The following is a 13,984-nucleotide window of genomic DNA, read 5'->3' on the forward strand; positions in this document are numbered from 1 at the left end:
GCCCGCGCCTGCCGTGAGACGGGCGGCCGCGCGGCCGGGCACCTTTCCTGCTCTTTGGCGTGCTTGGTTTGGATCAGAAGCCAGCCCAGGCTTTCTCTAAATTGTCACTGCAGCACCTCCATCCACATTCACTACAAAATGAAGTCTGAGAGGGTGGGGGTAGAGGCCTCCAAAATGGATGTTTGAGCAATTCATATCAGTGCTGAAAACTCCTTCGCCGAACGCTACAAAAATTTCAAGCACAGCCTATCGGCCATAGATAGTATCAACTGCAGAGCCAGTGTCTTTAGCTTTTAGTGTTTTTTGGACTCAGAGCTTTTTCTGCTGGGAGTTACTAGATCTTACTGACTTAAATGTTAAATTTTTTTTTATTAAAGGAATGATGGTGTACTCTTTTGTATACAGGAATGAACACCTTTTGAGTGCTTTTTAAATGGCCATTCCAAATGATCGAATTTTAGTTTTTGCAGGCTACTTAAATTTGCAGTAATTGTTCTTAAATGGAGTTTAAGTGATCGTTGGAATCGGTGAAGTTATTTAGATAATATTTTGGCTTTTTAAGTTGAATAAGAAGAAACAGAAGTACGTATAAGGAATTATATTTACATGAATGCTAATGCAACCACGCTTACAGTTGAATTTGGTTGGCAAAGCTATATTTTCATTTATTGTGGTTGCTAGTCTGATGGAATGTGGTGGGGTTCTTCTTTTTGGGTTTTTAGTTCGTCTGGGGCAGGGGGAGGAGCTGGTCAGAGTTGGAGGAGGGCTTAATACAAATTAGCTAGAAACAGTTTTTTAAGATTATTGTGAAGTTTACATTCGTTTGAATTTTTGTTGTTGCATTAGTTTAACATGTAGATGTGTTCACTTATTAAAATAATTGAAACTGCTTACATTATTGTTTGTGTGTTTTTTTTTAATGTGGATTATAGGAATTGGTCTGTGTTGTAATATTTTGAATTGTCACTGTAGACGAAAAAGTTTTAGTCTGCAGGAAATTCTTAGTATTCCAAGACATTAAACGTGAAGCTGTTGTTCAGCTGAATAATTATTGTTAAATATTGTATTTGTAATTTTAGTGCTTGAAATTATACTGTAGAGGGATGTGAATAGATTTACTGACTTAAAAGTATGATTTTAGGTTTTGTTCTTTTGTAACCAGGTTGAAATGTAAAGGCATAAAATTGTGTAAATGAGATGCATTGTTACTTTTAAACAAATTTATGGAGTGGTAAACCTTTTTTATGAACTATGTCCCTTTAGGCCCACAGTGCCAAAAAAAAAAGTTAAAAAACACTACATGAGTAAAATTGCAAGGCAGTTTGCTTCTACTTATCTTTTTAAGTATTTCAAATAGAACAAAAAACTTTTTGTAACTGCACCTTAACCAAGTTTAGGTATCAGCTCAGTGATTAGGGGAGGAGAGAAGTGAAGGAGGAAGTTAGGAGTAGAATGTATGTATATATATATGTATATGTAAGTCTAACTGGAGGAATAGGATACTGTCTCCAGCCTTAGCCTGCTGTGGCCATAGACTTGTAGGGAAGTTGTTTCCCTGCCTCTTCAGCTCCTCCTCTAACTACCAAATCTCTACTGACATCACATTTCCCGCCAGATGAACATGAACCACAATCACTCTAAGCACTTTTTCTTTGTATGTTTGGTATCTGTGCATAAAATTTTTCACTGAGTAAAAATTAGTATGACTGTCTTGAGTGTGTTTGCCTTAACAAACTGGAAAATTATTTTTCCAGTTCAAAAATGAATTTTAGATATGGACATCTCAGTAGATAAGAGAAATTTTAAGTGATTTCATGGAAGTTTTCTGCACGTTAAAAATGTGCTTGGATGTTGTGACTTCCCTCAAATTACTAGGAATTATGAGAGGTTTTATTATGAGAGAGCTTTTGTAGGTGTGCTCTCTAAAAATTTTATTTTGGGTTTATTTTGTATTTATAGAAAAGTTGCAAAGAGAACTGAAAGTTACCTTTTATTCTTCACCCAGCTTCCTCTAATAACTGATATAACTAACCATGGAGAAGGAAATGGCAACCCACTCCAGTGTTCTTGCCTGGAGAATCCCAGGGACGGGGGAGCCTGGTGGGCTGCGGTCTATGGGGTCGCACAGAGTCGGACACGACTGAAGCGACTTAGCAGCAACCATGGTTCATTTGTCAAAACTAGAAAATTAACATTGGTAGTGTTATTAATTATAGACTTTTTTCTGATATCACTCCATTTTCTGTTCTAGGATCCAATTCAGGATACCACATTGCATATAGTATTATTGTGTTTAAGGTCAAGTTGAAATACACAACTTTCTACTTAAAACTTTTAAATGCAACTTTATACTAGTTTGGTATTTTAGGATTAAAGGGGCATTGAAAAGCCAATAACTGAACTACAGACTTGCTTTACATATTTTCAGTTTAGAATTTGTTATGATTTGTGTTCATCCTGGATCCTGGCCAAGAATTTTTGGCACCCTCAGTATAGTGCTGAATAGGTCCAATCACAAAGCAGTCTCACCTGTAATGTCCCACAGCATAGACTCTCAAAATTGATTTGATGGCAGGATTTTTATGTTTTATTATTTAAAGTTGTGTAGTGAGTTTTAGTAGTTAATCAAGAAATAGAAAAGGATGAACTTTATGAGGTATTAACTCATCCAGTTTACATTTGTGTGAACCTGTGAATTACTCATTTGCACTTTAGTATTAATAAGCTGTGTAAGTAAGTGTTATGAAAGACATTGCCTTAATTTTAGTTTAACTTGTAATGTTTCATTTATTACATAAATGTTCGTGAATTACAAAGTGAATAATAACATATAAAAAAGGTTATTTTGACTGTTACTTCAGATAAGAGTTACACTATCATTGTAAGGAATTCACTGGGTAATCGATTTTATGTTTGTAGTCTATGTTCTTTACTGTTCCGTTTGAAGATTTTAAGAAACTTCAGTACTTGCCCTGGAATGGTTCTTGTTTGTTTCCACCTCAGCTTCACACTTGTTTCCAGTTACTCTTTTCTTGCCTATTTCTGGCTTTTGTAAAGCCATTTGTGGGAACTGAGGGGTTATTAATCCTTTCCAAATGAGATGTAATAAGTTAGTATGAATTTTTTTCTTTTTCCTTTACACAGTTATTACCTGAAAAGATAAATTCTTGGATTTCCCCCTTCTCCACCGTCCCCCCATTTTATGCCTGATTGCAGTGGAGAATGCCCTTGTAATGAATTTGCTGTAGTAATGTCCCAGGGCTGCTCTTGGTTGTGGTCTTTTTTTTTTTTAACCATGTGATTATGTGTTTGTATACAGAGGGAAACTTGGACTACCTTCAATTACAATGTTTTAAATAATGCCAGTGTCCATGTTAATTGGTGTTTTGTCAGTAAGAATATTAGAATTACTGAGAGAAACATGAGTTTTCTCTTAGTATGTAAGCTTAATATGGAGGGTTATCTTGACCCCAAAATTCTTGCTTGGGTTATGTGTATTTTATGTCTCTCTGTCTATACTGTTTCTAGTAGCCTAACATCAGACATTCTTACAACTTTTTTTTTTTTGGTCTCAGATGTTCTAGTTTGTTTATTTTCTGGTATACTACTGATGAAATTTCTGTTAAAGATGAATCATCTTTGTAGGCTTTGTGGTTTTGAAACATTTGGGGCATATTCTTTGTGGAGTTGATTTAAAACTGATACAGAGTTTTTCATTGAAGACACTAATATCTCAAGATTAGTTTTATTGATCCATTTTTTCCTATCATTTTCTTTGCAATTATTTTAAAGTAAAATATTTTTATTTACTTAAAAAATTTACTTATTGATCTTTCTGCTAGGCACAGTTGGATGTTTTTCAAATCTGTCCTGTAATCGTAAGGATACTTTAGGATTATATAGTGCTTTACAGTTTAAAGCTTAACACTGTCTTTAGGCTCTTATGACCCTGCAAGGTAGTATTTTTCCCATAAGGAAATTGAGTCCTGATCTAAATCACCTATAATTCTGAGTGATTATAGAATAGCTAGGGCTAGAACCCAGTTTTGAATTTTTTCTTTCCTAGTGCAATATACTCCTTTCCTCTAAGTATATGATGTCTTAGCTTAAATCATGAAAGTCTAGTATTTTTCTATTTCTGTGTTCATAAATATTTTTTACATATGTTTTAACCTTCAGTTCAGTCGCTCAGTCGTGTCCGACTCTTTGCCACCCCATGAATCGCAGCATGCCAGGCCTCCGTGTCCATCACCAACTCCCGGAGTTCACTCAGACTCACGTTAGATTTACTCAAAAGTTCAAATACATCATTTTAGCCTAGGTTTGGGGACTTACCTTTAATTAATGGCCTGTGTTGTTGGGAAAAGTACTGTAGTTTAGTTTACTTAGCTTCTGGAGAAGGGGGTGATTGCGTAGTATGTTATCTGAATAGTTGTATTTATTTTCAAGGAATTTCTTGAACTAGAAAGCTGTTCACTGATGGTTTAATACCTGTTCTTGTAAAGATTTTGTTAAAAGAAATACTGGGATGCCATAAATTTTAAAGATGAAAAGGGACAACATGCCAGTACAGTTGTCCCTCTTATTTGTGGGTTTTGAATCCTTGGAGGTCTGCCTGTTGTATCTCACTGTATGTAAGGGAATTGAGCATGGGGGATTTTGGTATCCACAGGGTCCTGGAACCAATCCCCTGTGAATATCTAGGGTTAGCAGTATTGTAAAATTAACTTGTATGTAAGGTATCTTCTTTGATGTAAGTTGAAAAATGGTATATATAATGCGGGTCAGAAAAAATTCAAGTTCAATTCCCCAAAGAATAACCTTAAGAAAATAACAGTTGGATTTGAAACACCATACTTTAGATTTTGGTATGAATGTCTTTAGTTTAAAATGCCAAGAGACTGAAATGAAATGTAAATTGTTACTCTAATCCTGGGAAAGATGACTCAAAGCTTTTAATTTCTATACCAGGTAAAATTTGATGAATCATACATGACTTTAATGTCCACTGCTTCTTTTTAACTATGTGACTTTAATGTCCACTGTTTGATTTCAACAATTTAAGTTGGAGAAGTTTAAATGTTTGTGTTTAAAAGATAGATAATTATTCTAGTTCAAGCCTGGACATTTGTACTTGGTCCCACAGTTTCTGTGACTTTTTTGTCTTCAGCCTTTCAGTCGCCTTCACTAGGTCTTAGTTTACCTTTATAAAACACAGATCTGATTGCACCACTCACTCTCCTCAAAACCTTTTATAGCTTTCATTCACTATCTGTAGGATAAAGTCCAAACTCCTAAGTATGGATCTATGGAGCCATTTACTACAGGACCTGATAAAAATGTCTAGTCCTGTTCCCCATTATTTTGTTCTATGAATATGAGTCTTTTCTGAATTCTCTCTTCAACTCCAAACTATACATTTTTTTTTGAAGTTTCTTTTTGTCTGTGAGTTAATTATTTCTATACCTTAATGCCTATATCTCTGCTTCCTAACTGCCTACAGTGAAATCTTAAATTTTATTCACGATAACCTAAAAAATCTCTTCTGTGAAGTCTTGTCTTTTTTCATTTTTCTGTTTCCCCAAAGTGTTTTGATCCTATGCATAGTGTACACCACTGTTCACATAGTAGTATCATGTATGTGTATGTCTGGTTGGACAAGTGAATCACTTGAAGATAAAGATTGTATCTCATGGGCTTACTCATGGTTATTTCATCTTGGCAGATATGCTCAAATATTTTGAATTGAGTCATTAAACTATGGTTCCTCCATTGAAATATACATTTCAGCTGTGTGTACACATGAAAATTAGGTAGTGAGTCTCTATAAAAAATGAAAAGTTCTTCTGGTTCTATAATATTAGTATTGAATTTTGTGGAATGGTTTATTTTGAGAGAATACTATTTGTCTTCACCTGTTTTTAATGGTCACAGACCCCCCCCCACCCCCCCACCAGCCCCTTTGAGAATATGAAGAAACTCTAGATACTCTTTCTCCACTCCCAGCCCCGGCCTTCCAATTGAACTTTCTCAAAAAGTTGATATGCTGTTTTAGAGGATTCAGAGATCCTTTGAACCCCAGGCATGGATTGTACATTGAGAATTCTGGTTTAGGTATGTTCATGTTCTCATTGTCTAGTGATGTGTGAAGTTACAGGAAATCACTTACAGATCTAGAAGGAAATGGGGTAGGGATGGCATTATTTTGATGGTGATTAATTCATATAGGTCTCATTCCCTGTGTGTTTACCTTTGGTCTTAGTGAGAGATAAGTATGGTATAGAATTTAAGGGCATGGATTCTGCAGTTAGATTGACTTAGTTTTAAATCCTGTTTTGGACATTGGATAGCTGTCTGATTTTGTCTCAATTTTGTCATCTGTGATATGGGGATAATCATACTACCTCATAGGATAGTTGTAAGCAATAGATTATATAATCTTACAAATCCCTATCATGGTACTTGGCGTATAAAAGAACAGCTCAAATGTTAGATGTTACTGTTACTATTCCCTTAAAAAATTTACCCTTTGACATTCATATGTTGGGTTTATTGCTTTGTACTTTCCTACATTGATATTTTTCTAGTCTTGTCTAATCCACAATAGAAATGATACTTCAAATTCTAGCAGACAACAGAATTGCAGAATATAATGGCTAGTATTCTGTGGCAAACTTAAAGAGAAATAGTAGGCAAAGTATCAATCCTCCAGCTTTTAGATTCTAAAAAAACCTTTTAGATGGACTGACTTTCCAATGTGGCCACAAGGCAATGACCTTTCCTCATTAAAAATTGTTAAGGTCTCATATATTTTTTTTAGTAGTTCATGCAAAAGTAAAGAATTTGATGGCTACTAAAGGAATCACCCACATCCTGTGTTTACTCTGGAGTACCTTACTACATGCCATGAAAGAGTAGCTTTAATTGTTTGATTTAAAGTTGATAGCAGTAATATACAAATCTTATTTCTGATTCTAGATACTGATGACACTGCTCTAATAATGTTTCTTTTTTGTACACAAATATGATGCACCTGGTTTAGTGATACATTTTTAGTGGGTTTTATACTTTTTGAACTCTCTTCCATGTTTGAGGTATATTTGGTTTGAGCCGTTCATAGTCTTTTCTACCTATTTCTACTTTTATTTTTAACTGTGTAGCATCAGAGAGATCATAGATGAGGGATTGGAAAATCAGTTTGTGGTCATAAAATAAAACATATTCTAATTGAACTTTTTTCCTGCTCAAATAGCCTGGGTTATCTTAGCAATAACTAGCAAAATTGAAAATGATAATTATCGTAGTTTATATAGTACTTCTGTATTTGAGCTCTGTTGTGTTCCTAAGAGAACATTTCAGGGGATAAGTGTCTTTTATCAGTTTTTAAAGTTTTTTGAGAATTGGATTAAATATACCACAAATACATACCACATAACATTTTCTGTTTTCTTCATCCAGACAGGTGATTTGGCTTCTGCACAGTTAGGAGGAGCACCAAACCGATGGGAGGTTTTGTCAGCCACACCTACAACTATAAAAGATGAAGCTGGCAATCTAGTACAGATTCCAAGTGCTGCTACTTCCAGTGGGCAGTATGTCCTTCCCCTTCAGAATTTGCAGAATCAGCAAATATTTTCAGTTGCACCAGGATCAGATTCATCAAATGGTACAGTGTCCAATGTTCAATATCAAGTAATACCACAGATTCAGTCATCAGATGGTCAGCAGGTTCAGATTGGTTTCACAGGCTCTTCAGATAATGGGGGTATAAATCAAGAAAGTGGTCAAATTCAGATCATTCCTGGCTCTAATCAAACCTTGCTTGCCTCTGGAACACCTCCTGCTAATATCCAGAATCTCATACCACAGACTGGTCAAGTCCAGGTTCAGGGAGTTGCAATTGGTGGTTCATCTTTTCCTGGCCAAACCCAAGTAGTTGCTAATGTGCCTCTTGGTCTTCCAGGAAATATTACCTTTGTACCAATCAATAGTGTCGATCTAGATTCTTTGGGACTCTCGGGCAGTTCTCAGACAATGACTGCAGGCATTAATGCTGATGGACATTTGATAAACACAGGACAAGCTATGGATAGTTCAGACAATTCAGAAAGGACTGGTGAGCGGGTTTCTCCTGATATTAATGAGACTAATACTGATACAGATTTATTTGTGCCAACATCCTCTTCATCACAGTTGCCTGTTACTATAGATAGTACAGGTATATTACAACAAAATACCAATAGCTTGACTACTACTAGTGGGCAAGTCCATTCTTCAGATCTTCAGGGAAATTATATCCAGTCGCCTGTTTCTGAAGAGACACAGGCTCAGAATATTCAGGTTTCTACAGCACAGCCTGTTGTACAACATCTACAACTTCAAGAGTCTCAGCAGCCAACCAGTCAAGCCCAAATTGTGCAAGGTATTACACCACAGACAATCCATGGTGTGCAAGCCAGTGGTCAGAATATAACACAACAGGCTTTGCAAAATCTTCAGTTGCAGCTGAATCCTGGAACCTTTTTAATTCAGGCACAGACAGTGACCCCTTCTGGACAGATAACTTGGCAAACATTTCAAGTACAAGGGGTTCAGAACTTGCAGAATTTGCAAATACAGAATACTGCTGCCCAACAGATAACTTTGACGCCTGTTCAGACACTCACGCTTGGTCAAGTTGCAGCAGGTGGAGCCTTGTCTTCAACTCCAGTTAGTCTAAGCACTGGTCAGTTGCCAAATCTACAGACAGTTACAGTAAACTCTATAGATTCTACTGGTATACAGCTACACCCAGGAGAGAATGCTGACAGTCCTGCAGGTGAGTTTTCTAAGTCATGTCATGTCATAGATAAGTTCACCAATGTGTTAATATGTAGGGAAATTTTTTCCTCTAAGTGTTTATCAGAATCTGGCTATCTTTAAAGATGATGATACATTTCCCTGTGTCTGTATAAAAAATCAACATCAGAATGTGTTCTGAATTGTTCTTCATTGAACGACGATAGTTTCTGTAAGTCAAGGATTTATTTCTCTGTTATGCCAGTTACATGTGTTTCTTGTCACTCCGTTTTATGTATTTTCTTAACATCTGATTGGTACTCTCAAGCATCACAGAAGTTTTATTTGGCAGGTAAGGTGTCTTGGTTGTCTTTGGTGTGATGTAAATTATATGTTTTATGCATTTTATTTGGTTGGGCAATCAGGCTGGCATAGTGAAACTATGGTATTGGGAGTAGGTAGTGTTCATGCTGTCTCACTCACTAGCTAGCTGGGTGGTTGTGGCTAGGTTACTTTTGCTCGTACAAACTCAGTTTTCTCAGCATGTAAAATGTGCTTGTTGGACTATGTAACTATGTCTAGGGTACCTTATAGACCTAAAATTCTTCGATTCTGTGATAATTTATTCTTACAGGTGTGAAGTAGTTCCTAAACGTAGGTGTGCTAGATATGTTATAATTGATAGTAGGGGTAGAAATTTCAGAAGTGTCCTCTTTGTTTTGTAAGAATGAAATAATACAGTTTGAAAAGATAGTATAATCATTACTTTAGTAATGTTATTTACTTAGTATTTTATTGAATGTTTTGTTGTACACTAAGTTCTTACTTTCACTCTTATTTTGTTGTTTTGAGCCTTTCAAACTCAAGCTGGGAACTTGGATTTAATTTACTGAATTAATGGTATTAACCTCTTTGTTTAGGGAAATTTGTGATATGTACACAGAAAATTGGGTTTCCCAGGTGACTCAGTGGTAAAGAATCCACCTGCCAATGCAGGAGACCTGGGTTTGATCCGTGGGTTGGGAAGATCCCCTGGAGGAGGAAATGGCACCCCACTCCAGTATTCTTGCCTGGAGAATCCCACCGACAGAGGATCCTGACAGGCATAGGGTCACAAAGAGTTGGACACAACTGAGCAACTGAGCACACACATGCACACAAAAAATTGGCCTTGTCCTGAAGTCTTGCTGTGTTCTTAGGAAGTTTTTAATTGCATTTGAGCCTTCTGAAGCTGTGGTTTAAAGCTGCATTCTCAAAGTGTGGTCTGTGGACCACTGAGGATTCCTGAGACCCTCTCAGACGTCCTAGATGTCAAACTGCTTTTCATAATAATAGTAAAATTACTTGCCTTTTTTGTTGTGTTGACATTTTCACTGATAGTTGCTAAAACTGTTGTGTCTTAGCACAAATCAAAGCTGTGATGATAAACTGTAATAGCAGTATTCTTTATGACCGTCCACTTGGAGTTAATGAAAAATGCTAGTTTCACTGAACAATAACCTTGATGAACACATCAAAAGAGATATTTTCACTAAATCTTGACCCTTGAATGCTGCATGTCCTTTTTAAAATAATAGCTTTATTGAAACATAATTCACATATTGTAAAAGTCACTGTTTAAAGTATGCAATTTAGTGGTTTCTAATATAGGGACAGACTTGCCCAACCATCACCAGTATATAATTTTAGAGCATTTTCACCACCACCCCCAAACCCCATTCCCATTAGTAGTCCCTCCACATTCCCCCATTCCCTTATCCCCCAGCAACCACTAATCTACTTTTCTGTCTCTTTGGATTTGCCTGTTATATCTTACCAGTCGAATCATACAATACATAGCTTTCTGTTTCTGACTTTCTGCATATTTTTAGGCTTCATCTGTGTTGTAGTCTTTACCAATACTTTGTTCCTTTTTGTGGTTGAATAATATTCCGTTGTAGGGATATACCACATTTTGTTCACTTACCCATTGATTGACAGCATTTCCATATTTTAGCTATCGAGAGAATGCTGCTATGAACATTTGTGTACAGTTGTTTGATGTGGACATATGTTTGTTTCTTTTGGGTATATACTTGGGAGTGGAATTGCTAGATTATATGTTTAACATTTTGAAGAACTGCCAAAATGCTTTTCCAAAGTGACTGTATCATTTTACATTCTCACCAACAAAAGGGTTCCAGTTTTTCTACATCCCCACCAACATATCATTGTCCTCCTCTTTTATTTTAGACAATGGGTGTGAAGTGGTATCTCATTGTATTTCTGGTTTGTAGTTCCTGCTGCATGTTTTTGTAGTATTCTTTGTGATAAAATGGGAACTGTACTTTAATAAAGTGCATACCAAAATAAGATGATTATATTTTAAAAAACATATATTGTTTTTACTTGAGCAGTCATGTGAGTTGCAAGCTGAACTAGATGCTGTTTTCAGGAAACACAGTACTTGAAAGACTGACAAACTGATTATTGAATGACTCATGTATTTAAGTGACAGATATTTTCTAAAAAATAAGTGAGCCTGTCCTTCAAAGGAAAAAAAAACCTATTTGCTTCCAATGATAAAATTTGGACTTTCCAGTGAAAATAAGAATTTAGGAGAACTTGAATCTACTACTATGAACTTGATAATGTATTAATAATTGGATTCTTTTCTGATGAGATGGACAGTGTTATATTAATAAATAGGATTTTTTTGAATACTGTATTATAATGAAATATGCCAGCATTTGCAAGATCTTTATGATAGTTCAGTGAACCAGTGGTTTTCAAATGACCAACTTATGTTACAAATCGTGCATGGGTAAAAGATAGACTAACAATAAGCATATGGAAAGTTTATCAATATGTTTTCAGATTCTACACTGCAACTGACGTTTAAGGAACTATCATTAGTCAGATTTGGTATAGTATCAAAGAAGAATACGCACATTTGGCTGAAAGACTGTCAGATTACTTCTTCCTTTTCCAGCCATGTATCTTGATATTCTTCATATGCTTCAGCCCAAACCACATACTGCTGCAGACTGCAGAAGAAAATATGAAACTCCAGTTGTCTTTTAGCCTAGATATTAAGGAGATTTGCAAAAATATAAAACATGGCCTTTCATCTTCTATATATATTTTGAGAAAATAGTAGTTTTTCACAAAATAGTAATTTGTGTTAATATGTAATGGATTTATTGTTTTCAAATGAACTGAAACATTAAAATTTTCTCTTTTAATTTCTACTACAGTAAGTATCAAAAAATGTATCATACATGAATAAAAGCTTTTTAGGGACCTCAGTAATATTTAAGAGTTTAGAAGGAGTCCTGAGACCAAAAAGTTTGAAAATACTGGAGAATGACAGACTTCTGAAGACATAGTTTTTAAAACCAGTTTTTAAAGCTTCCACAAAGTTAAAATTATGGAGATCTGTACATATTAGAAAAACATCTCTAGAGAATTTATTTGTGATTTTGTGAATTTATATTGGTCATGAAATTAGATTGATATAAAGCAATAAGTGCTCAGTAATTTATTTCCAAAATAGTATCAAAATAGCAACACTGTTTGAATTAAATGCAAAATTGAATTTTTAAGATGATGATTTAGTTTATTGAATGTTGGGCAAGGAAGAGTAAAATAAGCACTCCAGAAGGCCATTAAATTAGAATTTTCTCCCAATTTTAAAGGAATGAGAAAACAAAAGTTAAAGAGAATGATAAAGTGCTGCATAGTACATTGTAGCATATTTAAAAATAAAAACCAAAAAATTGGAATTTGGGGATAATCTAGTAATAAAACTGTTCCTTGGTATACTGTCTTTTTAATTGACAGAAAACTTGTAAGACGTGTTTTCTTATGTGAATAATCGGTTAAAAAAAAAACTGTTAGAACATAGTATGGCCAGGTGAACTGCTTAAATCTTTGATACCGTTGGTTTGCATTTTATTTTTGTTTAGTATGGAAACCATGAAACACATTTCCCAAATGAAGGAAACCACACAGTTTGTTTTTTTTTAAAAACCAGGGTTCTGGAATTTAATCATCATCTTTTTTTTTAAAGATCCCCTTTAACAGAAATGACCTCTATTCTGATTTGTTTTAAGATGTGAATCTGATTCAGGGCCCCTCCTCATGAGGGGTATGTTTAGTGCTCTTTACCCCTTAGAAACCAAACCCATTTTCCTTGCAACATAGAACTCACTGGGCCCCAAGCTGCAACCCCAGTCATTCCTTTATTTCTATTCCTTGCCCACTGAGAAGTGCATGATGTTTTTGAAATTTAATTTTTATTCCATATTTGCTATGTATATGAAACTGAATGAGAAGAGACTATGAATTTACTTTTGGAAATTACCTTTCCAACATCTTTTCTAGTCAGAAAATGTCTCCCAAATTAAGCCAAGGCTTAATCCAGTTTCTCAGATTTGAGTCCTGTCAGATTTTGACTTACCTTTAAGACTGAGTATTATGTACATTTTAAAATATTGTCATAACTACACTGCTTGTACAGTTTCTTTATCGTTAATTTTTGTTATTATTATTTTTTTTTTGGTAGAGTGAACATGTCCATTAAGTATTTATGTCAGGAATTATGTCCTATTTAATTATTTTTTGTTGTTTAGTTGCTCAGTCATGTCTGACTCTTTGTGACCCCATGGACTGCAGCACACCAGACTTCCCTGTCCTTTACCATCTCCTAGAGTTTGCTCAAACTCATGTCCATTGGGTTGGTGATGCCATCCAACCATTTTGTCCTCCCTGCCCCCTTCTCTGACTCTCCATCTTTCCCAGCATCAGGGTCTTTTCTAATGAGTCGACTCTTCACGTCAGGTGGCCAAAGTATTGGTGCTTCGGCATCAGTCCGTCCGATGAATCCTCAGAGTTGATTTCCTTTAGGATTAACTGGTTTGGTCTCCTTGCTGTCCATGGAACTCTCAAGAGTCTTCTCCAGCACCACAGTTCAAAGGCATTGATTTTTGGGTGCTCAGCCTTCTTTATGGTCCACGTCTCACATCTGTACATGACTACTGAGAAAACCATGGATTGACTATCTGGACATTTTTTGGCAAAGTGGTATTTCTGCTTGCTAATATGTTGTCTAGGTTTGTCATAGCTTTTATTCCAAGGATCAAGTGTCTCTGAATTTCATGGCTGCAGTCACCATCTACAGTGATTTAGGAGCCCAAGAAAATAAAATCTGTCACTGTTCTCACTT

General features: G+C 35.6%; 1 protein-coding gene across 1 annotated transcript in view; it reads left to right on the forward strand.

Moving 5' to 3' along the window:
• SP3 (Sp3 transcription factor) overlaps positions 1-13,984 on the forward strand; it is a 59,388-nt gene that overhangs the window by 2,601 nt on the left and 42,803 nt on the right. Inside the window, exon 4 of the mRNA XM_010859822.1 lies at positions 7,228-8,818. Within this exon, the coding sequence (XP_010858124.1) occupies positions 7,228-8,818 (1,591 nt within the window). The remainder of the gene's footprint in view (positions 1-7,227; positions 8,819-13,984) is intronic.

The sequence above is a fragment of the Bison bison genome, unplaced genomic scaffold, assembly GCF_000754665.1.
Source record: "Bison bison bison isolate TAMUID 2011002044 unplaced genomic scaffold, Bison_UMD1.0 scf7180017864460, whole genome shotgun sequence".
In the NCBI taxonomy this organism is placed as follows: domain Eukaryota; kingdom Metazoa; phylum Chordata; class Mammalia; order Artiodactyla; family Bovidae; genus Bison; species Bison bison.